The sequence below is a fragment of the Manduca sexta genome, chromosome 27, assembly GCF_014839805.1.
Source record: "Manduca sexta isolate Smith_Timp_Sample1 chromosome 27, JHU_Msex_v1.0, whole genome shotgun sequence".
In the NCBI taxonomy this organism is placed as follows: Eukaryota; Metazoa; Arthropoda; class Insecta; order Lepidoptera; family Sphingidae; genus Manduca; species Manduca sexta.
Window position 1 is genome coordinate 12,089,185 of NC_051141.1, and position 27,488 is coordinate 12,116,672.

At 33.9% G+C, this 27,488-nt stretch overlaps 1 protein-coding gene across 3 annotated transcripts in view; it reads left to right on the forward strand.

Moving 5' to 3' along the window:
• Nucleotides 1-1,033: 1,033 nt before the first annotated feature.
• The window catches only part of LOC115445030 (GRB10-interacting GYF protein 2), a 61,973-nt gene continuing 35,518 nt past the window's right edge, over nucleotides 1,034-27,488 (forward strand). Inside the window, exons 1-17 of one of the 3 annotated variants that reach the window (XM_030171102.2) lie at nucleotides 1,034-1,181; nucleotides 6,394-6,691; nucleotides 11,119-11,251; nucleotides 11,416-11,564; nucleotides 13,783-13,956; nucleotides 16,229-16,329; nucleotides 16,953-17,058; nucleotides 17,265-17,374; nucleotides 17,487-17,626; nucleotides 17,719-17,836; nucleotides 17,909-18,128; nucleotides 18,198-18,867; nucleotides 18,951-19,139; nucleotides 19,238-19,390; nucleotides 19,671-19,745; nucleotides 20,244-20,351; nucleotides 20,751-20,870. In XM_030171102.2, the coding sequence (XP_030026962.2) occupies nucleotides 6,432-6,691; nucleotides 11,119-11,251; nucleotides 11,416-11,564; nucleotides 13,783-13,956; nucleotides 16,229-16,329; nucleotides 16,953-17,058; nucleotides 17,265-17,374; nucleotides 17,487-17,626; nucleotides 17,719-17,836; nucleotides 17,909-18,128; nucleotides 18,198-18,867; nucleotides 18,951-19,139; nucleotides 19,238-19,390; nucleotides 19,671-19,745; nucleotides 20,244-20,351; nucleotides 20,751-20,870 (2,826 nt within the window). In that variant the 5' untranslated portion in view covers nucleotides 1,034-1,181; nucleotides 6,394-6,431. Of the gene's footprint in view, nucleotides 1,182-6,393; nucleotides 6,692-11,118; nucleotides 11,252-11,415; nucleotides 11,565-13,782; nucleotides 13,957-16,228; nucleotides 16,330-16,952; nucleotides 17,059-17,264; nucleotides 17,375-17,486; nucleotides 17,627-17,718; nucleotides 18,129-18,197; nucleotides 18,868-18,950; nucleotides 19,140-19,237; nucleotides 19,391-19,670; nucleotides 19,746-20,243; nucleotides 20,352-20,750; nucleotides 20,871-27,488 lie in introns of all 3 variants that reach the window. The other 2 variants (XM_030171101.2, XM_030171103.2) reach the window with 2 other exon arrangements.

Sequence of the window (27,488 nt, forward strand, 5' to 3'; positions counted from 1 at the left end):
GATCATCTAATGTATGGCCAGTGTTCTCTAACTGAAATACTTCAGCTATTCCTAAGCCACCGGGATTATTTGATTCATTAGTCACTTCATCATCAGAGTCACTAAATTCGCTTTCACTGACACTGGATTAATTTAATGATGAGAGGCTCGTTTAAGTATGCATCCCTACTTACTCGTTCTTATGTTTTTTTATTCATTCACTCTTATCTTATTGAAGGCTTCTGCAATCAAAGAAGGCTTTTCAGTATTTGATTTTTCATACTTACATCCATTGTAGTAGCACGTGCGAAATAGTGTTTATGTGGAATTTATTTTCAAAAACATGCAACACAAACCTGTGGCGAGAACTACGCGTTCATATAATTTTTCGAATGGTATTATCGTAGTAAAAAGACGATTTCCTTCCTTCTTAAAATTTAAGACTTTTAATATAACATTACTCGCATAACTTTTTAAAGCTATCAGCATTTTCCGCTAGCTATGACCACTAAACGGAAAATAAATACATGAAACAAACAACCAATGGCAGTTATGTCAGCGAATGCAGAGACCAATAAACTAGAAGCGAATGGCAATGGCAAGCAGATTGACATTTCAAAATGACGTCGTTAGTTCCTAATTCGGCCACCGGGCCAGATAAGTTTGTGGCACTATATTAAGATTATTCATTATAGAGCGGGTATTGAAAAAATGTCATACAAATTGTTTTCGTTCATGCGACGGTTACTCAATCTACCGTGAAATAGCAAAACAACTATGTAAAATAAATTAAAAAATGCTTCATCTTTTGCACGGTAGATGGCATTAGTTTATTTTTTTGCATGTTACATCGAGATTTCTAAAAGTAGCGGTAATTTGCTCGATATTTCACGACCCGTAAATGTATGTATTACATATATTTTATATGAGTGATTATAAAATAAAAAAAACAAACTCAAAAACACAACACATTTTTAATACATACAACCAATTTTATATCGGGTGTCGGCTAAAAGTGCTTTATATTTTGACAATGATAACACTGTTTATTAGTCTCAATGATTAGTTTATGATAGTCTATGGTACGCGCATTGTGCATGCGTTGACGTTACAACTCAAAGAGAACATAACTTTTTCACTTTGGTCCGCCATATTGCTGTCGCCGCCGTGCGTGCGTCTTATTGAATCTTTGAAACCCTTAGGTAATTATGAACCAATATAATTCTATGCATGATTGTATTTCCATCAATATTTTATGTTGATTTAAAATTTCAAACAGTGGTAAATAGTTTATTGTTTTGTTGGAACATTTCTGACTGCTCATGCCGTGGGCTGGTGTATTCGAGTCCTCATAGTTTCAACATTACTGTGTTAAAGCGATGATCTTTTCATCATTCACGATTAGTGCTTTCTATGTGATTTCATGAAAATTGCGATACAAACATGTAGCGTACTGATCTTGGTATGTATGGAAGAAATAATATTTTCTAGGCTGAATGTAGTTATTGTGTAAAACTACTGTCGCAGGTACTATTATAACCGAAGAACTTGAAATAGGTACCTATTGTGTGATATAAAACTACATGGCGATAATTCCTTTAAATAAATGTGCTTATTCAATGGAAAATATAATTTCGCGTGTTATAGAAATGGACGTCGAAGGTACTTACCTCTCTCTACCTGTATGCCAATACTGTAGGAGTAATGTTCAAACTCGTGCATAGCTATTTATTTTGGATATTTATCAATATATTTTACCTTGAGGAGTCAAAATGTTTTATATTTCGTATAATTAAATTGTTTATTTTGGTTCTTACTAGATTTTATAGCTAAAATGGTATTGGTTGTAGATTATACTCAAGCATAATATAATACTGTTTTATGCTATTTTAGTTTTTAGATGCATGAATATAATAACGTTTATAACAATTACCTGTTTTGTTCATACAATGATTATAATTAACTATCCATTTGTGTAAATAGTTGAGCTGCTATTTCTTTTTAAGTTTATCATACACAAATGTTTGGGTTTTCATTAATTTTCCATTAAACCTTTGACCTTACAAGCGTAACTGTTTTTTTTATTACTACCCACATATTTCATAGGGTTGAATTATGCTTATTATAAGTGTATAGGCAGGGAGCTATATCAGATTACCTTAGTAATAAATTTATGAAAACTAAGTTTCATTACATCTACATTGAGATGCAAAGCACTAGAGTCTACATATTCTTGAGGTCTGTTGATTTGGTTAAATCATATTTATTAACCAACTTCAAAAAAGAAGCTTGTTTTCAAACCATGTTCATGTTTATGTGTTTGTATGTCTGCAATTTCTTCAAAAACTTCTGATTTAATTTGGATGTAGTTTTAAAAACAATATAAAACTAGCCAAAACATATGAAACAAGGTTTTTCATCAGTATATGAGTTGCAATTCATTATAAATTCTTAATGGTAAGTGCTGAAACAAAACATGCACAACTAAGGAAAGCACTGAAATTAATATTTTAGAATATTTGTCCACTTATGTAATGTTGATGATAAAAATTCTATGTTTAAAAACTCCAAAATTATAACCATTTTGTAATTTGTAATGTTTTTAACATTCTTTGTGGAATTAATAATTGCAATGTAGATATTTTGTCATGTCTTGAAGCTCGACTAAAACTCAGTTTACCAAAACTGAATGTCAGCTAAATTAAGTTTGGCTTTATATTGTAGTTCCCCTCAACTTTATTATCACCTGATTTATCGTTATCCAAGTCTAATGTTTGTCTAATAAGATCTTATATTGCTATGTGAAGTCAAGAGCACTAATGTTATAAAATGTTTTGTTTTTTAAAATTCATTTCATAAGAAGAAAAAATCATATTGAAGTGACAGGTTATTTTGTTTTTGTTAGGGATAGGTGTAGCAATAGTTTACATATAGTAAACATAAATTATTAATCTGTTATTAAATGGGGAGAGATAAACCTTGTGGGACCTCCCACATTATGATTTTGTTTTACTCTTAGCTAGTTTTAATTATTTATCAATCACTAAGGAAAATGTTGTGACAGTGAAATGAAATGAAAGTAGCAAATGGGTGTGACCGATAACTATACTTAATTAACAATAACCAGCACATAGTATTTCCGTTGGTAAATTGTGAGTACACTGACACATGGATAATATAATATATGCATTTTTATCTATTCTATTGATTTTGCTTCTTCTTTTTAATTTTGTTCATCAATAGAAATTTGTCAGCTGATATGTACACATTAACCACATGTGATTTCTCCTTTTCTTTTCATAATCCATTTTGCTAACAATTATGAAATGAAAATAACACTTTTGTTTTAGTGTTATTTATATTATTCTGGAGGGTAGTAAAGACCATTTTCATATTTGTGGAGTCCAAGATGTTATTACATTTGAGGCTTTTAAAAGTTGCTACCTTGTCCTACTTTCGACTCAAGCTTTTGTACTGTAAATTATTTTTGACTTTCAGTGTAAAAGTCTTATATTACTTTTTTTTTCTTTTATATAATGATGACACTGACATTGCTAAGGTAGTCAGAAGTGCAATTACTGCACTCACTTTTTCTCACATTCATCAAATCTACTAATATCCTCACAAAAGATATTGAATTCCAAACATTACTAGTTTCTTCATGAAACAACTTTTGATTTTGACATTTAAACTGTGATCATCATCATAATAAATTACTTCCAAATAATTTTATCTCTTTGAAAAATTGACAAAATAGTTTTGAATATGATCAATGAAAGGTGTAATCAACAAGAAATGTGGTTAGTAAATACAAGAAATACATCTTAACCACGGTAGTCTGTTTAATATTATAAATGTGAATGCAGAAAATTATTGCACAGCGATTTTTTCTTAGAAAATAATTTGTGTATACTAATTCACCGTACACAAAATAATTTACTCTATATTATTTTACTTAGCATTGCTAAGTACTAGGGCTATGGCATGGTTTGCTTTATAATAATATCAAAATTGCTTCCCAAATATGGATATCTATGATCAAACCTTGTGTTTCCAGATTTTGTCTACTATAAGTGGACGAAAATTCTTCAAATTTCTTTAAAAAAAAACGATTGATTTTTTAAAGTGAGCGTAATATTTGTTCATATTGTTATCCATATTATAATTGTCTGTTTTTCGGGCGTGTATTAAAATTATTGATATATGCGCCCATTTAGGTAAAACATTATTTTATTTTTCGATGTTCTGTGATATAGCAGAGTAATGGTTATTTGCCATAGTATTTATAATTGCGCAAAAGTAAATTGCGAATTTGCGAATATTCTCTTTGTAGCACTATGCTTTCTGTGATATGCCGTATTACAGCGAATTTTATCATGTATTTTAATTCAACAAATTCTATGAAATAAATTGCTCTTATTTCAGGTTTTCTGTATATTGTCACGTGGATTTATTCAATTCCCCGTAAAGTAAAAACTGTTCGTTAAATGAAATTTCAATTGAAATGTAATTTCCTATATTCACAGAAGTTTATTTCATAGAATCGGTTTTTGTACGTTATCTTTGGCTAAAGCGATTTTTGACTGTTTTTGGACGTGAAAAATACGAGTTTGCATGGTAATATATTATATAGTCTAGAAACATTGTGATTAATATTTCAGCGTAATTTGAAATCATTATCCTATTTTTATATAAAATAGCCACAGAGTATTGTTTTGTTACTGAAACATTAAAACAAAGTAAAGGTTTAATATTTTTCTAATGGAAAAGTTAATATTAGCTTTTTCATTCGTATGAGTGGTAACTGAAAAACGGAAGTAGAAGCTCAATATATTTTTATGTGTTTTGTTTCTCTTATACTATTGAGTTAGAAGCAAGTAAATCGATCATCTGATTTAAAGTGCCCCGACTGTCTATAAATTAATTAAACCAAAGTGTACTATGCTGTTGGATGTCATATTTTTAATTAAGGCTGTAGGTAGTTAATATATTAAAGTCATAAAGTAACTGCTGAAATAAACAAGACGGTACCTTGTGTATAGCATAAAGTGTAATCTGAAGTCTTAGGTTGGTGAGGTCAGTGTAGTGTTACATAGCTACAGGTAGGATAGCCTATAAGTTATGGGAGTTTAAAAAAGGGGCAGTATAAGTTATAATTCTTGTGTGGCAGTTTTAACTTTTAGATGTTTTTAAGAATACGCTTTTTAAAAAAAAAATGAAATGTATTTTGTTTGGACCAGGTTCCAATTAGAATACTATTTTGATTATTTTATTAGGATTCGCTGAGCACTATTACAGAATACTAGGTATTGCTCGCGGCTTCTCCCGCCTGAAAAGTCTTTACCGTTTCAAAAGTCCCTAAAACACAGTAAGACGCCAGTAATCTTTAAAAAAAAAAAAAAACAATAAAAATGATATTGCTTCTCATGGCAGCATATTATTGGGATAAAAGCCTATGTGTATTATAATACAAGACATAGTCCATGCCAAAATCGTTCTTCCATTTTTTGCGTTTACAAGGCACAAACATTCAAACATTTTCACAAAGTTTCGCATTTATAATATTATTAAGAAAAGTAATGGACAGATGGATGGATAAAAGATTTATTTTTGTGAGCATTCATTAACATACTTATAGCATTACCTTAGATTCGCAAATAGATAATTATAATCAGTTTCATTAAGTAATAATTCATTCAATAATATGTATTAATCACGTTTAAATATATTAAAAGAGTTTGTACAAAAAGGTTAATATGGAGATGCATAGGTATTACATATTAATATCAATCCAGTTTTTCTTTGAAAAAGGATTACCATCTCTTTTAATTTGCTAGTAAGAACTATGTTTTTTATTGTCTAAATACAAAATGAATTTCAATTAATTTGTACTTCAATGTTATTGTGTTTTGTAAATACATTTTTGGTTATTTATACATATATGTATAGAACTGTACCTATTGAGCTGTAACTGTAATGTATGCACTTTAGAGCTTAAACAGGGATACCATAACTAATTATAAATCGTACATCTGTATTTTGACTGATTTGTCAAAGTAAATGCAAGCCCATTTCGCATATAGTGTTCACAATTAGAAGAGTACAATGTTATCGCTACGCACCCTGTGGTCGCAGGTACTACTTAATACAAGTTAAAAATAATATTGTAGCCAGTTTTGTGACAAAAAAACTCAGTATTAGCCAATCGCAGTGTACCTATGTTTACGCACTGCGAAGACTCATACGAAAAGATCTAAGAATGGATTCATTGTCACAGCATTGCTGCATAAATTTGCAACGGCTAAATACCTAAGTAACTTCTAACGAATAGGAGCCTTATTTAATCCGTGATGTAAGAATTGAACTTCAATGTAGACTGAAACTGTTTGTAATAAATACTACGTTTGTTTACAGTAACGTGTTACGTTGACGTGAATTAAATTGTCAAAACAATGGGAGATCGCAACAACCCTATTAAGTTCGGACCTGAGTGGCTTCGCAACTTATCACGTGAACGAAGCGCAGCAACATCCTCTTCCAACGGTTCCAATCCAAACAACAGTAATCAAAATGCCGGCATGAATTCGGCCAGCGGCACTAGTCCGGGGGCTCCGGGTCCTTCAGGAGGCGGCACAACACCAACCAATGTAATGCCAGGCAACACACTCAACAATACCAGTGCACCATCAAAAATCCTCCTCGCGAAACTCCGGTAAGTTTTTTGTTCATTTACTTTGCTCCGCGATCAAGGCCCGTTCGCATGAGGTGTCTGAGACGGTTGGATAAAATGGGTATCCGTTTCGTGTTTTTACCTAGCTGTTCAATAACGCAGTTAGCCACCTTGCACGCTCATAAATATTAGTCGAATTTGCAACAAATAACCACAAAATTTCATAACCTTACCAAGCACAGTTACTTACTAAAGTACTGGATGTCAAAAAACATACAGTCGCATCACAGCTCTCCATTGCAGTCAATTTTGAGCGAACCAATATTATCATATAGAAATCTTTTGAAATAAACAGCCCGTTCAATTTTGCCTAACAATTTCTCTCCATTGGCGCTATTGTTAATAAGGCAAAACAAAAGTAATATCTTTGTTGCATAAAATGTTAGTAGTTACTTTTTAGACTTTTGTTACCTACCTGCTGCACATAATAATATCCAAAACGCATAGAGGAATTTCGTGCATTATATGTAATAATAAGTCCTGATAATTTAAATTCCTATTTTATAAAAGCCAAGGCAGTAGTAGTTCCGGTTTTGTTTGTACATTTCATACTAGATTGTGATTAATGTTTAGTTTAACATTATAAGTTATTGACAACAAAGGAGGGCCTGTTTCTTTATAAAAACGGGTATAAATATGTGGGAGTCTAAATGCTGCAGTAAACATGGTTATCCTAAGACACAGTTACAAGATGTAAAGCAAAGATATAGGAATAACATAATGTATTATTATTTATAATAAGTTTTAAGGTCGAATTTTCGAAGTGGCATGCAAAAATGAACCTAATGCACCCAATATTCGCCGAGCTTAATTATTGTAAATACCCGTGCAAGTCGCGGGTAGCGATTTTGAATTAAACAAGACACAAATTATTGCCTGACCCGGGTGTAAAACCCAGTAACTCACTGGTTTCATGGCAACGATGCTGCCACTAGTCCTGAAGCCAATTTTAACAATAATAATTATTATAATGTATAATTATATTTTATTATATCTTCCTTAGCTCCGATAACAACATCGTTGGGATGCTTCGGGGGCAAATGAATGCGTCGGGCAGGTTAATTTCATATTGACCCGGAACGTTTTGTGTTGCTTGATTTTTTTTTAAATAGTGCCACTTCCCACGCTTTTTAGTAGGTATCGAGAGCTGTGTTCGAAAACGTAATATATGTTGATAATGGAACGCAATAGTATTGTTTCTCATTTATTTATTTTACCAAGACGGTACCTGCAATAACTATTCGTCGCATGTTGATGATAAATGTAGGTAATTGAACACACTAAGGAGAAATGACCAACCCTCCGATAAATGTATTTGTTAGGAAATACAAAACATACGCACAACAGGTTCTTGTACTCGTTATTTTATGAGTATAATATTATGCATATTATGCTATTAAAAATCCCAGAAAGTGTAACCAGCTGAAGAAATGTCTATGATTTTGATTTGATTGTTTGTTTGTTAGGTGCTTTGTATATGATGACGGAACACGAGTCTTGGTTGGTCACCTGTTAATATACATACATTAAGCTGATCAGCTGTTATAAAGGAAAGTCTGGAAAATAAATATCAGACTGAAACTCAAATCGTATATTAAAATAAAATCCGTTAAATAATCTAGTTTAATCAAATGTCCAAAACTGTGCAGCGTAGAATGTATCCATTATATGAAACAATAAAATGAAAAGGACAATAGTAGAATAATTAATAATCATCCATTCTTACTACAGCACCCACTGCAGTAAATAAATAAGCAAAGAAAAACATAATAACCAAATAACCCAATAGGGATGTTGACAAGAACAATAGAAACTGAAATAGAAATAGTTGCAGAGTTATCATAAAGTTTAATCAAATAAAATTGTTGATCTATAATCAATCATGTTATACGCAATGATCCTATTCTCTCTGAAAACACAATATGTATTATTATAATATATTTTGCCACTGTTTGTTCTATTTTAAAATCGTATAATAATTTTCTCGATTAGTAACTTTCCTTTCGAGTCCACTAAGTTCGGAAAGTTAAAACGGTATTAAATTACGCATAAAGTTAAAAAATGGCACTATAATATTAAAAAGTAAAACAAAATATATAAAATGCTTAATATTTTTAATTTTTTTGGTCTCTCAACATAAAACCATTTTCGCAAAATCGGAATACAACAAATTCTAGAGTCATATTGAGTAAGCAAACAAGTGTGCAGTTTTCATCCAGTACGTATATTTATTATTTGAACTCGTAACTTCTCATTAATAAACATCCTTCCACCTAACATAAACGGATTTGATTAACGAAACTTACATGTCACAAATAGAAGGAACAAGTGACAATATTTTGTTACCAGTGGTTTTTATGCATAATATATTAAAAATTACCAACTTTAAACTATATGATAAGTTTAAGATGAAAAGCTAGTGTATGTAATTTAGGTCTTCTCTACAATAATTTAAACCGAGATCTATTTACTCCTTGCCGATTCTATTATTATTAACACAGTATATCGTTTTTTTTATCTGTCGCCCTAGGTTTCTTGGGAGTCGAAATAGATAAAAAAAATTGTTGACATCCACTCATTATTACTCATCAGGTCGACATTTAATGTTGATCTATCCACCCAAAATTATTATGTTTTTGGTACCAAATGTTTTAGTGATTTTAGTTTTACTTTCGGATAAAGTATGATTTAACCTCTGTTGTGGTTATGTATGTAAATAATGGTTATTTTATTTATGACCCTTTACGGCGAAATAGTATCTCATGACCTTCCCCAGGACTTTCGATTGAAATTTGATATTAAAATGTTCTTTATTGGAACTCTTCCAATCTTACCGATTGAATTAGTCTCATTAAGGAGATCTAAAGGGATATATCGCTTTGCATTTGTCTTCTAATTCGCCTTTTTTAGAGGTTACTTTTAAAGATAATGCTGTATGATTGTGTCAAAATTCGGCGAAAGACTCTTGAGCTACGCATATACAGATGCATTGTCAAAATGTTACACATTATCAAAATCGGCTAACAATAAGGTGTCTAAGGAGCGAACCGACTAAAGGTCGCGCAAGCCTCATGTGCGTAGAACGCGCGGCAAAGCGCCTTATACGAGCCATGGTACGGAGTAGTTCGTACGCGAAAGACACAAGAAACACACGTATTCCGTATTAATATTCGAACGTACTCTTCAGAGTTGAGACCTTGTTTAATATTATCTATTATCACTAGGGCATTTTTTTGCAAGATGCATTCGCTAGTATAGCAAGGTATTGTTAATATTATTGCCTTTGAAACGTGATGTTAATTGAAACGTATTAAAATTCTAGCCTTGAGAAAGCATGTTAACATATTAATCTCATTTTCAAAAATAACTGCATATCTGTGACGCAACCGCTTAACACAGTGCAATTTCAGTACTTTCGTAATAAAATAATACTATGTCATTGTAAATATTCAACATTTTTACTTTGCCGTGAAAACAATATTCAGATCGCTCGCAAGCTCCTCTGTCTAAAATCCTCATAACTATCTTGGACCACTTGACGGGAAATTTTAAAATTGCATCTAGACTACTAAAACTAGTGGAAACTAGTGGTACATAATTTTAATAATATATGACGCAAACAAACATTATGGAACTGTTAAGTCAACATCCCTAATGGAGTTTGTTTATAAAATGGACAACGAGATTGTCTTTATAAAAGTATAACAACTTATAAAGTTTTTATTTTGTTTTTAATAAAGAAACCTTTCTGTACTTTCAATGATTAAGGGCCCGCTTGATTCTTGTCTTGTTTAGTAGTAGCATATACAAGAAATTGTTTCTCAAATTAATATTATTTTGTTATGCTTACCTCGGCAGTTTCTATGAAGCGAGGTAATCCTTTTTATTAGTGATGTACTACTTTAAATTATCTGCTTTTCAATGAGTGTATAGTATAAGTAATGTCTTCAATGTATATTTAAAAAATTAATTTTCAGCTATTTGTAGTTATGTTTCCCTCTTGCTCTTTGGGTAAGAGGGAAACATAACTGCAATAATCCTAAAGCTGTTATTTAAACGTTTTCCAAAAAAATTATGCTGGTTCCACTCTCACTTGGAACTAGTATAATGGATAAACGCATGTACTAAATTATTCAAAATTTAAAACGACAAAAAAAAACAAATGGATCCTTTTACTATACGTAGATTTGCATGCTATAGGTGTTATTTGTTAATGTGTCGTGCATCCACATTCTGTGTGCGATGAACTCTGATTCGAGCATAACAGCACATCAAGTACTTTCAGCCCCTTTCTTTACTTTGTCCCTTGATTGATTGTGCGACTTATTGTTTGGCGGCGGAGCGATTTGATTGGTTGGACGGGACGGGAGCCGAGTTGGCAATTTAAATGATTTGTTACTTGTTAACAGTTACGGACGAGAAGAAATGTTGGCATTATACGATAGAAATTCAGAAGCGCCACCCGAGTTAAAAACTATTGACATGCTTTACCAACCGCGAGGAAAACCACCTTCAGCTTTAAATAGCTCATTCGAAGACGAGGTCAGTTCATCAATTTAAAATAAATACCAGCTTTTAATTTACAATTTGTTTAATAATATTAATAAAAAAAAATACTAACATTAAATAAGTTGGGTGATGGGAATTTATTTATTAATGTGTCATATTACATTCGTCTCAAAATTTAAACGGACTTATTTTTTTAGCGAGACAATTTGCGAAGTGTTGCCCCAATAGGAAGTTTATCATTAGGAGAAAGGTTTATACTTGGTCGCGGCATTGGGCGTGGAATAACTGCCGTAGAAGGACGTGGAAGAGGTCGAGGTTCATTTATACGACAACCATCAACTGGAAGGTGAGTAAACTTGTCCTACAAATCTTCGTCTTATGCGAAATTCCATCAGGTTATTCGTCCATCCATTTCTACACTATGTAATTATTAGTGCATTCCGGTCTCAAGCATATTGCTTGTAGTTAATAAGCTGGCCAGTCTCATGCTGCCTCCTCGGTTGCGGATCCTCCGGCTATATAAGGTGGCTTCAGAGGAAGTATAGGTGTGTATGGTCTGAGTTCTCCATGGAGTTTTTGTTGGTATGTCGGCGTAGGGCAAAACTGGCTTGTTAAACAACTGTCGCTTGAATGTCATATTTATCTCCGGATTTTAGGTGGCTCGATGATGATAATAATTGACACAATCATAGTAGGTATCTAATATATATTTATATTTTTTACATCATAATACTTAGCTTATTTATTCTTATTCAGATATGAACATGGACAAATAAATTAGAATATCAACTACAGTCTTAGTATGCATAACAGGGTTTAAAAGGCATTTTGTTATATCTTACATGTTACAGTCGGCCTGGGTAGGTACCACCGTATTGGGTATTTTTGCTGCTAAACGGTTATACACAGGCACTGTTGTTTTGAAAAGGAGTGTTTGTTATATTTTAGCCAGTTTCATTACTTACCTTTATTGGACTTAATCTAATAATACCCCAGAGTGACAGGCAGAATTTTCTTCTTTAAACATTATAATTTATCGCCTCATTGGTTTAGTGCTCATTGGTATATTTGAGCTGTAAACCATGAGGGTCTGGGGTCGATTCCCAGCTCGGGCTACAAAAATTTGTGTGGATTTTTCTATTCGAAAACCACACTAATTTGTAATTTATGCCCGATGTTACTATAAGCTCTCTCCGTATTGGCATAAACTAACTGAGATTTAAGCTCAGCGAAGTGGGTGCACTAGTTTTGCTAGTGCCTAACTTTTCGGTGTTAAAGCTGTGAACCTATTGTTATTTATCATAGCGTCACTAGTCTGTTATATTTATATGGTTTAGTAAACATGATATTATTTGTTACATATTAGTGATACTATAACAGTATTTTTTTTTAAATCCGTACTATGAATGTTAAAGTGTATGATAGTTGATGCATGACGGTAGAGAGAGTAATGTGGATTGCAAACTAAGCTAAGATAGTATAGCCAAAGTAATTTTTTATACTTGTGTGCAGACTGCAAACTATTTAAACTAAGCCAAATACATGAGTGACTAAGACATGAGTAAGTAAGCTTTGGAAGCTATGTAAGTTAACTAACTTAGCATAGTTTTCGGTCTGCAACTAGTAGAAAGGACGCTTTGGCACTTGCTAGTCATTGATTGTAATTGTATAAGTAAAGTCATAAGGGACATAATATAAATTAATGATCTTTAGAAAAAATGTTATATATAGAGTAAGTTTGTTTTCTAAACTGATATATGCGAATGGAAGTCCGAAACTGTTTTATCCCTGGCACAGAGAAATCGATACGAGAGGAGAATTTTACCCTGTAAGGAGATTTTTACCTACAGTTAAAATTATAAAAGTTGTCTTGTACAAGAAATAAACGACTAAATATGTTGTGTACTGTACTGTGTATTATGAGTTGTTTATATTTGTAAATATCGACTAAGTAAAGTAAGCTAGCTAGTTTTGTTGCGCCTTTGAACTCGTAACATAAAATAGTATCCTAGTAGTGCAAACAGCAAAAAAGGCCTTTACTTGGCTTATATTTTTTTTATATCATAGTCATGATACGTAGTACGCCCCCGTCTCGAGAACTTGGGACAAATATCGCACTTTGAGAACTAAAGTGGCAACGCAAAAAAAAAATATTTATGGTAAACGAATAACAAAGTTTTAAAAACAATAAAGAAGGTAGTGAATTACGTGGTCGCTGAAAGTGAGAATCTCCTGTTTCTATTTTATTATTTTGTCTTTTCCTCGTCATGGGAATTTCTAAAGCATGCTCGTTATATAGCATGCTTTAGAAATTCGTTTTTTACAAAACCAAAAAATATATATTTTGAGTTAGGTTACTTTAGTTTTAAGTGTGTGAAGTATAATTGTAATAAATAATGGTTTTCGCGTTACTAACATGTATTGATCTATGACCAAGAGTTAATGAATTTATTTGTTAGGGCTTAAGGAACAACCAAGCTTTTCAAGTGTGGTATGATCAGTCATTACTTTTTTTCTTTTAGGAGTACAAAATATTAATAAGTTATAATTAATTTTGTTTTTAGGGGATCATCGTGGCATACAGGCAATCCTAGAATGCCAGGGTATAGTGGCGGCGCGGACGAAGACTCCACACAGCCGATAAGATCCTGGAGTAATAATAACACCGGCCCAACTCCAAATAATAACAGAAACACCACCGATCAAGCCGAATGGCAGGCGACTAAAATGTTTCGCAAGTTAGTTTGTTTTTTTCATTTCAATATAAAGTCTATGTTCTTCCCGGTAGCACACGTATGCTTCTGCCAAATCTGCTAATATTGATTTCAGTGCATATATATGTACACATTGGCTCAACATGGTAGCCATGGCAACGAGCGCTCGACCCACCTTGCGTTTACGGCCGACCAAGCATAATTTGCTTAGAGAGGATATGCGTTCGGGTTGCATTGGATTATTCACGGTGCCGTAGAGCCATCAACTAAAATCTGCGTTACACCAAATCTCACTTTATTTCTACTCAGTTTTTCGCAAGAAGTTCAATATAATTTTAACAGTTTCATTTAATTTCGTAAGAAATTTTATATAAATGTCTTATTTTTCAAAACCATATTAAAGAAAAGTGCTATATAAATCAGTTTGGAAAGAGATTAAAATATTTCTTTAATTGTATAGGGAAAATTAAACACAATGAAAACTTGTGAGTGGCGCTAATTATATGGCCTGCCAGAAAAATCTGTCATTGTTCTTAATGATTTTCTTTTTTATTTAAATTATTTTTGCGAAGATTTTTTCAAATAGCTTTTTATCAATAGGTATTTTAGTCCATACCCTACACTATAACATAATAATAGGGTAACCCCAGAGACTAAATAGAGATTTACTCGAGCCTCGTAGGGACCTATTGGATTGTGAAGGTTAGATGCTAAAAAGAAAATAAGTTTATAAGATGTATATCCTTTTACTGGTGGGGGAAGCGTGTACAGATTTTCGAAAATGTAAAAAAAAAAGTCACAAAAAAATTTCAGATATTAATAGTGTATGCGCGCCACGTGTTTCTGATAAGGGAAAAATATTAATCTGCCGTTTTGCATGGTGGGGATGGCCGTACGGTGGGGTAGAAAATTTAGAAAAATATATTCTCGCGCGTTCGACATTGACAAGGGATGTTAAGTGAACTCCTGGACAGTTAGCTCATATTCAAAAGACTGACGATTTGGACGAGACTAAAGGCTTGGTCAACTTTTGAAATTAATGCAAAATGAAATTGTGACATTAAAATACTCGAGCGTGTCTGATTATTATACTGACGCTCATCTTGTTGCCTTGATGCCCTTGTTGTACTGACACATAATTTGACAATATGTTGAGGAATTTCTTTAATCTAAATATATAATAACATTATTATATATATTTTTATTATTCAATTTAAAAAAAAACATAATGAGAAAAACTAATATTGAATATTTTCAATCTTCATTGTCATCGGAATCATCTTCATATTCGAAGTTAAAATAAAAATCGTTATATGTACTTCAAACTCTTCTTCAAAAATACCTCAATACCTGAATCTGGAGTATCCAATAGAATATCAAGTGTAATCATGACCTCATAGGCTTCTGGTAGTTGACAATAACATACGAAAATGTGCATGCACGTGTTGTTGTGATCAGCTGCGATGGCATAATTGCTGCGGAACGTACTATGGGGACGATCTGAGAGAGTGAGAGATAGAGGAAGACTGAGAAGGGCAGAGTGGCGCGAAGTGTGAATTACATAGTTCTCAGCGACTGTGTGCGCCACACTTTATTAATGATTTTAGTTACTTTCGGCTTATACATAAATGTGGCACACTTATGTTATTTCCTTGATTCAAGACTAGTTTCTTTCGAAATAAAAAAATATCTGCGTTCGACAATGTCCAGGGGAGGTTTTATTTGTACTCTCTCACTTTCTTATGTACCTACGCTAAAATTGGCAGATTATTGATATACACTTTTCTGCATGCAATTTACCTTTCTTTAATTTGACGCGCTTGAGTTATTCGAATGGTCATTTTTACTAATCTGATCAGTTGCTCCCCTGCTATAACAATGCCATGTTACTGACAATATATGAAAACAAAAGCAGTTGATAATATTATACTGCAAACATTTTTCGTCTGTCCTTAATTAATTGGCCACTATTGTATGTATTATAAATTTTGAGTAGATAGTTTGTAAACATACGACTTTTGCGCTGTTTTGCTGAAGGAATTTAATACAAAATGCAAGCGCAGTCAATTTTTTTTTTTTGTTTCCGCACCTGGATACTTTTTGCAGTTGGCACATACACTAAACACTGAATTCTAGAACACATCTTGACAGGTCGTCCAGTTTATCTCTCGTAGGTACATTTTTACAATTTTCACTTGCTAGCCGCTTAGAAATGCAGTCTATGTTCTTCGTCTATGGTATTTCATGGGTTCAAAAAAATTACCATCACTTAATATCGTAAATGTATTATGTGCAGTAAACGACCAGGCTCGAATACTAATTGGAGACAGTCTACGCGAGATGATGGCGACGAATGGCGTTCTGACTTAGGAAGATCTAGACCACAAGATAAATGGGGTATGTTTCAATATGATATTATACTTAGATAATTTTTTTTTAATGACTTGTTTAATTTTACTATAACTGATGATTAGCACTGCCTTACGCATGTATGAAAATAATTTCATTAAGGTTATAGCTTAAGGTCCATTTTCATACATTTTGTTTCACCTTTAATCTGGGTAACTAAACAAGTATTGACAAGTAAAGAATTTAAATTCACGTCTAGTTAGTGATTAGTTCTCGAAGTTGAAAGAAAAACGTAAAAATAATTAATATGCATGGATATTTCGGCCTTTAAAATTTAATATGACGAAATTTAAAAGGCCGAAATATCCATGCATATTAATTATTTTTACGTTTTTCTTTCAACTGCGAGAATTAATCACTAACTAGACGTGAATTTAAATTCTTTACTTGCCAATACTTGTTTAGTTACCCAGATTAAAGGTGAAACAAAATGTATGAAAAATGGACCTTAAGCTATAACCTTAAGTCATCCCGACCATATATAAGTGTTTAGTATGTAAAGTTCCAAATGTCTCATCCCACCAGTTTAAACTGTGTAGTAGTAAAACTTAGAGTGATAAATAATAAATAGTGATTTGAATTTGACAATTTTTATTTCTGCGATGTGTCAGAGCGGGATTGGGGCGAGAGAGCTGCACAAGATAAACAGTCTTCGTGGAATTCAAATCGTCGGACTTGGGGAGGTGATACGAGCAATGAAGAGAATTTACCGGAATGGTTGGTATTGAGATTAAATAATATATTAATTTTTATAAACAAACTTCCATTAATGGCTAAAGAATGTTATGCATTTTGATTATTTTTTTCTCTTTTTGTCTGCTCTCTTATGATGTTTAAAACCACGCAATTATTGAACCGTCATAACGTCATCGTCGAACAAAGGAGACAATGTGTTATATCGATATTACAATGTTGTTCAACAGGGCTCTGGACGGTTCAGAAGCATGCGGGGGTACATTTGATTCATCTGGTGCATTTCATGGATACAGCAATGATGACAGTAACTTGCCTAAGAGTCAGGAATCTGCGTATCGTACGTAATAAATATAGTATTGTACCCACAAAATCATTAGTTCAATAACTTTTTTGTTTCATTATTAATGTTGCAAATAATAAATATTCAATTGACTGTAATTTCCCTGCAGCCCTGGCGCGATCTCATACACATGGAAGCTGTGTAAGGCAGAAAACAGTGGAAGAAGGCTCCGAGGAATGGTGGGCATCTGAGAAAGCAAAAAAGCTGTCCCCAAAGCGATTTGACGCCGGGGATATAAAATTCAAAAAGGTACTGAAAAGTCCAAAATGTACCTCATATTATAATTAAGAACACAGTATGGTATAGTATGATGATAACATTGAAATGCATTCATATTTCAGACACCTAGTGTGGGCATTGCCGAAACTGGCAATAATGCATCAACATCTGCAAGCAAATCAACTGGAAATAAAGATGAACATCAAGATATTCTTCAGAAGGATCTGGACTCCAACACTGGTTCGTCAACTTCACCACAGCCTTTTTCCAATATTCAAGATAGTCAAAACTTATCTCAATCCAAATTCACAGAGAGTAAGACCTTCGATGCACTCATGAGATCAGATATAAATTTGGAAGAAGCCAGTGATGAGAGAGGAAATTTCCAGTCTGTTATGATTACACCCAACAACAGCTTGAGACAAAAACATCAAAATATTGTTTCTCCTGTCAACGAGGTTCCCACCAAGCACAACCGTAAGCCTGGGATATTGCGGATACCACGCTCGTCCAGTAATCCGTCAGCTGAAATGTGGGTAACTGCTATCATTTAGAATTTTTCAAGTGAGACTGAAATCTATAAGCTTGTGTATTTTTACAGTTCACTGGAAAAGGCGCATAAGACTCCTGAAGAAAAAATCGTTGAAGACATCTTCGACATGGCCCTGGAAGATAAAGAATTAATGCCAAACTTGCCAATTTCCACAAACGACTCATTGTTGATCCAATCAAATGTGTCGAGCACAGCTCTTATACAGGGGTTGTCCACAATTTCACAAGTGAGACCTCAATTATCACATCCAATTCCTATGGGGCTGGGTAACCCAATGCTTTCCAATCAAGGCATGCCATTAGGCCAAAGCAATATATCTAACATCCCAACACAGGGATTGCCTTCATCTGGACTTCAATCCATGCAACCAGTTGGAATAACAAATTCTGCATTAAATGCATCACTTGGGCTGCCATTGGGTGGAAATAATATGGGGATACCACTGCAAGGAGTTCCAGCGCCTGTATTACCCAGTCCGGGAATGGGAACACCTGGACTAGGTACACCTGGGATGTGTACCCCTGGAATGGTTACACCCGGAATGGGTACTGCTGGAATGGGATTAGGAGGAAATTCATTACAAGGAGGTATGGTTGGAATGCAGGCTAATTCATCTGGCATCCCAGGGTTTCCCTCTGCTGGTCTGGTGGGAATGTCAACAAATCCCAATGTTGGAAACAATTCGCTATTTATGGGACAGAACACAGGAAATTCAGGAGTAAGATTCATAAATAATCTTTTTAAATATTATGTTCTTCGCTCGTTGACTTGAGACTAATAGTATTATTTTCTCTATTACAGCCACCTAATGACATCCAGATGCCGAATCATAGCACAAACAGTTACTTTCAACTACACCCACTGCAACACTCTGGGTCCCAAGGCGCATTTGGAAACTCTATATATAGCAATATGATGCCGCAGAACCCCATTCAACTGCCGCCCACTGTTCAGAATTTAAGTGATCAGTGGTATTACGAGGACCCAAAGGTAAGGGCGATTAGGTCTTAAGACTCCACGCATCAAGTTACAACATTAAGTATCTGTACACTGGTAAAATACTAACAATGTTATATTTAAATTGGCAGAAAATAATACAAGGCCCGTTTTCGTCGAAAGATATGTACAACTGGTATAGAGCTGGTTTCTTCAGTCCGAGTCTTATGGTGCGTAGGGTATGCGATCCTGTAATGCGGCCTCTAGGCTCTTATGGGCCAGTCGTGCCGTTCGCTTCACCAATGGTAAGTGATTATTGATTTAGCATTCTTATAAAACATGGTATACTCACTTAGTGCAAAGAATTTTATTTTATTTTTTTATGTATAATTCTTTGCTTTACGTATTTATGAAACAAAGTAGAAAAGAGTTTTGAAAGTAAAGATTTGCTTTTAATTTTAATAACCAAGTTTGGAGTTGGTTTGTATAGCATTTAGGATTTTGTATTTTTGATTTTGTATGACAATCTTATATTAATTTATCTGGTGCTAATTCTCAATTAATATTGGATAATATATTTTACAGGATATCATCCAGTACCCCATTTCTGGTGGTCCACATGACAACATGCTCAATGCTCAACAGAGCCTCGGCCTAGATGTAAGTAGTTACTGTTTCTCTACAATCATATTATTACATGCTGATCAAAACAATTAGAACAACTATACTTTGCTCCCTTCTATTGTTTAAACTAAAGATATAATTAGGTTTAAAATAACTTAATGATTCTTTTTTTTCTCTATATTTGTATAACTATATTAAATAAAAAAAACTAATTGGTGATAAAAAAGATCTATCAATTTACCCGCCCTAGCCGCGTTTATTGTTTTTTGAAGATCTCTTGCAATTGTGGTGCAGTTACGTAAAGACCAGTTGACGATGTAGCGATCTTGATAAAGTTATTGGCCACTTTATTGAAAACTACTAACAAAAACGTCGATGCTCTTAGGTTTTTAACTTCTTCGACAATGCCTCTACACAGTTTCCAGTTATAATTAAAACCTTAAGCAAAACTTTTTGGATGCCCTAATTGTTTTGAGCAGTATATTTGATGCAGAATATTTTCAATTTGAACATAATTATTATGTACATTTTAAGGTTATGAACATGCAGAACATGAACTTGTCTGACAGCAACAGTGTGGATTCCATACAATTTGGATCAGTCGGATTGATGCGCAACCCGCCCTACGGCCAGGCTCCTGTGGTAAATATTTTTAGTTTTTAATTAAAAGACCTCTGTCATTCTATTCTTATACTTTTTCATATGATAGGTGAAATGCCAATATACTTAAATGCCCTGCGAATAGTCTCATCATTATCTAAGACTTGTCAGTTTTCACCAGTTTTTACTTATACAATGGGATCCCTTGCGTCCGCAAAATCAAAGTTTTGCTAAATCTAACATCGGCCATGTTGGAGTCACCATTTACCTTAGACGTGCCTCTTGAAGATAGAACTATTGTCATGTTTTTTTTTTTTGGCATCACTAAAGTTAATTGGGTACTCCCAACTCGTTGCTCGCGAAAATAAACGTTTACGTATACGAAGAGGAGCTAGTAATTAGTATTTTACGGAATGAGTTTGCAAACGCGATACGTTCCAGGTGGACTCTCTATGGGGCCAGCCGTCCACGTCGACCGATCTGATGTGGGTGCAGCACGCCATGAACTCGCGCAACGAGAACCGCGTCAACAACTTGCCTATGTTCTTTTGGGACCAGCAGGTATGTAACACACTCTCACGACTCGTGTATGTCTAAAATCATGCGACACATGCGTGCAATTAGCGTACGCATTATGTTATACAACATCAATCCGACCAACAAGTCAATTAATACATTAAAGAATTTAACAAAATGAGTAGACACCGCTTATGGATAATAGTGTATAAGTAGGTGTCGAGCTAGTGCTGGAATCCTTCGCGTCCTCGCAAGTAAATGTGCCCATAATTTAGTTCTGCCACCTCGATTGGAAGAGGTTCGGGTAAACTTTACTGACTGTAATATCGCACTGCCATTGAAAAGCCGCCGGCCGCTTTAGTTGTTCCTGTTAATTTAACATACGAAGGTTCCAGGCAGGGAAAGAATGTATGAATGTATATTTAACGCTATCTACTGTTCTGAAGTACAGAGTTTAAAAGTCAAAAAGCAGTATAGTATATGTATGTTCAGTACACCTAATGTACACTGTTTTAAACAAGTTTTAATAGTGAATACTAGAGTGATCTGTAAGTATTGTGTAATAATAAATTCAGTAAAATTTCTTAACTGTGTCTTTTGATATCAAACGGTGTAATTTTTATTTAAAAAATAAATAAATAAGGTACTGATTACTACTTCGAAAAAATCAATAGTGTTTAATGTTAAGACTGAAATACAATTCCGCTAACATATACCAGAGATAAAAGTTTACAAGTTATCGCCTTTCATTAGATTGTCAACTGTAAAGGTGCCTAGAACTAGGTTTGTAGTAATTGAGTCTTTGTGGCATGGTTTTTAGAAGGGTTTGTCGTTTCACTGATTAAAATCCAGCAAAGGAGTATCGCCTAAAGAGCACACATACAGATAGACCCTTACGCCATTTTATTAGCGGCGAAAGGTATCTGCTGATCTACGAATAGTTTAAACAATGTAAATACATTTTATTAAGCCTAGAATTAAATGATGTATTTAAATTGCTAGATGTCATCTAGTTGATTTTAGTAGTCGCAAAATTTTAGACGTGCATGTGTTATATATTGCTTTTAAAAGACGGTAAAACGCGTTTATGATTGTAAAAACCATCAGTATTTGCATCATAAGACTGGGGTATTAAGGCTGAGGAATTCGAAACATTTTTTTTAATATTAATTAAAGATAAAACCACAAGTCATATAACAATTTATATGTTAGTTAAAGAAAATAAATTAATTGGGGACATCGAAAATCTAAGATAGCAAAGAACATTCACGTTTTCCTTCAAGGTTTTGTAACTTCGTAATGTTATTTAAAAAAAAATATCCGTGTTGGCTATTTCACATTATACTATGTTTCGAATTTCTTTGCAATTTTTTGCATACCCTAGACAGGATAGCGTAGCTACTTATCATATCCCATTACACTATAAATTGCCTAAATGCGTTGCTTATGCTTCATCAGATTTCGTGACTGTTACATTTCAGAGACAATTTGGTTACAGAAACTATAGTGATAATATATTAGTTTTTGAACTCTTGTCGTTATCGTGATTTACATCGGTCAACGACAGCAAATAAGTAATACTGTTCCAAAATATAAAAGGAAAATCATTTAAAAAAAAATATTGGTTTCTATAGATGTTTGGGGTGGTAATTAGATATAACAGTCATCAATAAAAACGGTTGTGGCAACAATACTCAGTGTAGTTGACGTTTTTGCCAAGGAGTGTGACATTAAATTGCCTAAATCTCTTGGTTTTAATAAGTATAAGTATTTATGTAGTAGATCTGTATATTCTTACTAACTAATACTAACAAGGGGAAGGTGCAACGTAACAGCATGCAAGAGTAGTTTCTCATGGCCACTAAATAACCACAGACTTGGTGTAAAAAAAATAGTATTCACTTATATTTGCCACAATCAGAGCAAGTAGCTCCTTAATATATATCTCAAGTTTTGCAACAAGCACATATTAATTATAATTGTCATGCCGTTGTTGACCATTTGTGGTGAAGTCTTTTTTGAGTCATTTATGCTTACAAAGGAATCATGAATGACATTTCTTTGAATGGTTAAACTCACAAACACAGTCTTAGAGCTTATACCGAACGTATAGGCGTCGAAATAAAATTATGAAAATGTTACACGATTTCTTTTCTTTTTCTTTTCAACTTATGCTGTGCACTTATTCTCTTAGTACTTAAGGTTACTGTTAATGTTTGCAAATGATAAGTATTCATTTGACGATATTATGGGTATTAAATATATTTCATAATTGTAAGCTGTTGTATTATCTGAACACGAATCATATGCGAGTGTTTTTAAACAACAGGGGTACGAAGTCAAAATTTTACGAATAGTGATTATTGTGTTAAAGATTCGTAAAATTTTGTTATTTTCCATTAAAAATGTAAAATATAACGAAGTAATACATCGCAGATCATATCAATATTATAAATCTGAAAATATGTGAAAATATTTTGATGTTTTTTAGAAGAAAACGCAGAAACAGGTGATTTTGGATGGAGTTTCTCATACGGATAGACTTATGTTCTAGGTTATTATATAGCCAGCATTTACCTGGGTAATATGCAACAATGTGAAAGAATCCAATTTCTTAATCTTTTTTTATATAGATCGGCATCCTCCAGGTTGCTCTATGAATTACTAAATGTTTTAGAGATTTTTGTAGCGGTAAAGACTCTTAAAGTGGGCGAATTGCGAACAGTACCTAGTATGTTATATATCGACAATTTGAAATTTTCTTTGATGGAAATAATGAATCTTTGACGCGAGAAAGTAATATTAGTCCTTAACGAATTTACACAGAGCGCCCTATAAATGGTACGACTATCTAAAAGGGAAGATGGCTTGAAGGGTGGATGCTCTACCAGATATAAAAACATACCCGCTATAAATTCTCACCATTTTAGATTTATATTGAGCATTACAATTATTTTTTCTGAAAAATCGCCTTTTGACCTTTATTGTTGGTATAAACACAAATTATAATCAGATATTTTCTTATTTGTTTTTTTAAAACTCGGGAGTAGAGGTTTTACAATAACCTATAATCATGTTATTGAGTATCATTCAGAAACCCCTGAAAATTTTATTACTTACCATATAATTCCTTTTTGGAAAATTATTTGACAAACTTTGCCCTTCAGTGGCGGATAACGACCCTGTCTGTTATTGGGTATTGCATGGAATCTATACTATTATATAAAACTGAAGAGTTTGTTTGTTTGTTTGTTTGTTTGTTTGTTTGTTTGTTTGTTTGTTTGTTTGAACGCGGTAATCTCAGGAACTACCGGTCCAAACTGAAAAATTCTTTTTGCGTTGGATAGCCCTTTGTTCGTGGAGTGCTATAGGCTATATATCATCACGCTATACCCAATAGGAGCGGGGCAGTAATGGCTAATCTCAGGAACTACCGGTCAAAACTGAAAAATTCTTTTTGCGTTGGATAGCCCTTTATTCGTGGAGTGCTATAGGCTATATATCATCACGCTATACCCAATAGGAGCGGGGCAGTAATGGCTAATCTCAGGAACTACCGGTCCAAACTGAAAAATTCTTTTTGCGTTGGATAGCCCTTTATTCGTGGAGTGCTATAGGCTATATATCATCACGCTATACCCAATAGGAGCGGAGCAGTAATGGCTAATCTCAGGAACTACCGGTTTCAACTGAAAAATTCGTTTTGTGTTGGATAGCCCTTTATTTGTGGACCGCTATAAGCTATGTATCATCACGCTATGACCAATAGGAGCGGAGCAGTAATGGCTAATCTCAGGAACTACCGGTTTGAACTGAAAAAATCTTTTTGTGTTGGATAGCCCTTTGTTCCTGGAGTGCTATAGGCTATATATCATCATGCTATGACCAATAGGAGCGGAGCAGTAATGAAACATGTTGGAAAAACGGGGAAAATTATGAGTTTTGAGAGCTTCCGTTGCCTGCGCTGCGTAAACGGTTAAAGTTATGCAACAATGATGTATGACGGGATTGTTTCACTTAAAAAGTTCTAAATAATATAACAAAGTCCCCCGCTGCATCTGTCTGCCTTAACGTGTTAAACTCAAAAACTACCTAACGTATTAAGATGAAATTTGGTATGGAGACAGTTTGAGACCCTGGGAAGAACATAGGCTCCCGGGAAACTACTATTTTTATAACGGAAAACTTTAGCCTGAATAACTTTATAACGCGGGCGGAGCCGCGAGCAAAAGCTAGTAAAATATAATTGTTTATTATAGATTATACAAAGGCAAGAAAGCTATCTACCCCCCTTAAGTCATACCTTTTATAGAAAGGCATAGCATATAAGTAAAAATAAATATTAAAATAATATTTCCATTTGACATAGCCTTCACTCGTACTTTAGATTTCGTGTATGAACGAATACACAAAGAATATATTTCAAGGGTACTTACTGGTGATTTTTAAACAAATTCATAAATTTTGATTTGATTTTATGAGCGTCGGTGATTGCTCTAATATTGTAATAATTACATTAATAATCTAATATAGTATAAGATATCATACTGTACTAGAATACTGAGAGAAAATTGCGTTGAAACTGGAAGAATAAAACGGGCCATTGAAATTGATTATACCGGAAATTCTGATGTTCGTTTGCAACAAGGCCGTGAATCATAATATCGCTTTACACGAGGAATAATGAGTGAAGAAAAGTGTCACAGCGGAGTTATTTATTGTTGTATGACCCACCGATAGTGGTGGTTTTCGTAACCGCTATTTCATATATTGTGTTCACTACGGTAAAATGTATGACATAATGTGACCTCTATACCAACAACCCTATTAGTTGTAGGTACGTCGCAAATGACTGAGTAGGCAGCTTTAGGTAAATAATAAAAAAGTAATATATAATAAATAAAAAAGCTTGTTTATAAAAAAGCTTAAATCAATTTCACTCAGTATTAGATAAAATGAGACCAACAAACGGGGTGTATCACTGGTCACTATCAATGTAAATCTGCCTACAACATGTACACTTGGGTAAAACTTGGAAACGAGCTCCTTATTACAATTTTAACATTTATCTTGTAAATTCTTGATGATGATTGACGTTTAAAATAAAATTTAATGTTGGTACTTATTTTAACATTTATCTTGTAAATTCCTGATGATGATTGACGTTTAAAATAAAATTTAATGTTGGTACTTATTTTAATTCACCAACCAGCCTTGTCATCCACTGACAATTATGAATGTTTTGCAAATAAGTAGTTTGCTATATTTATGATAGTTTCGTCTATATATAATGATAGTTTATTAATGAGGTTTCAGTACAGAGAATCTCTACTAAATCATGGTTAATCTATACTTCTATACTATTATATAAAGCTGAAGAGTTTGTTTGTTTGTTTGAACGCGCTAATCTCAGGAACTACCGGTCCAAACTGAAAAATTCTTTTTGCGTTGGATAGCCCTTTGTTCGTGGAGTGCTATAGGCTATATATCATCACGCTATACTCAATAGGAGCGGAGCAGTAATGGCTAATCTCAGGAATTACCGGTCCAAACTGAAAAATTCTTTTTGCATTGGATAGCCCTTTATTCGTGGAGTGCTATAGGCTATATATCATCACGCTATACCCAATAGGAGCGGAGCAGTAATGGCTAATCTCAGGAACTACCGATTCGAACAGAAAAAACTTTTTGCGTTGGATAGCCCTTTGTTCGTGGAGTGTTATAGGCTATATATCATCACGCTATACCCAATAGGAGCGAAGCAGTCATGGCTAATCTTAGGAACTACCGGTCCAAACTGAAAAAATCTTTTTGCGTTGGATAGCCCTTTGTTCGTGGAGTGCTATAGGCTATATATCATCACGCTATACCCAATAGGAGCGCAGCAGTAATGGCTAATCTCAGGAACTAATGGTCCAAACTGAAAAAACTTTTTGCGTTGGATAGCCCTTTGTTCGTGGAGTGTTATAGGCTATATATGATCACGCTATACCCAATAGGAGCGGAGCAGTCATGGCTAATCTCAGGAACTACCGATTCGAACAGAAAAAACTTTTTGCGTTGGATAGCCCTTTGTTCGTGGAGTGTTATAGGCTATATATCATCACGCTATACCCAATAGGAGCGGAGCAGTCATGGCTAATCTCAGGAACTACCGGTCCAAACTGAAAAAATCTTTTTGCGTTGGATAGCCCTTTGTTCGTGGAGTGCTATAGGCTATATATCATCACGCTATACCCAATAGGAGCGGAGCAGTAATGGCTAATCTCAGGAACTAATGGTCCAAACTGAAAAATTCTTTTTGCGTTGGATAGCCCTTTGTTCATCGAGTGCTATAGGCTATATATCATCACGCTATACCCAATAGGAGCGGAGCAGTAATGGCTAATCTCAGGAACTACCGGTCCAAACTGAAAAAATCTTTTTGCTTCGGATAGCCCTTTATTTGTGGAGAGCTATATGCTATATATCATCACGCTATAACCAATAGGAGCGGAGCAGTAATGGCTAATCTCAGGAACTAATGGTCCAAACTGAAAAAATATTTTTGCATTGGATAGCCCTTTGTTTGTGGAGTGCTCTAAGTTATATATCATCACGTTATGACCAATAGGAACGGAGCAGTAATGAAACATGTTGCAAAACGGGAACAATTTATTAGTT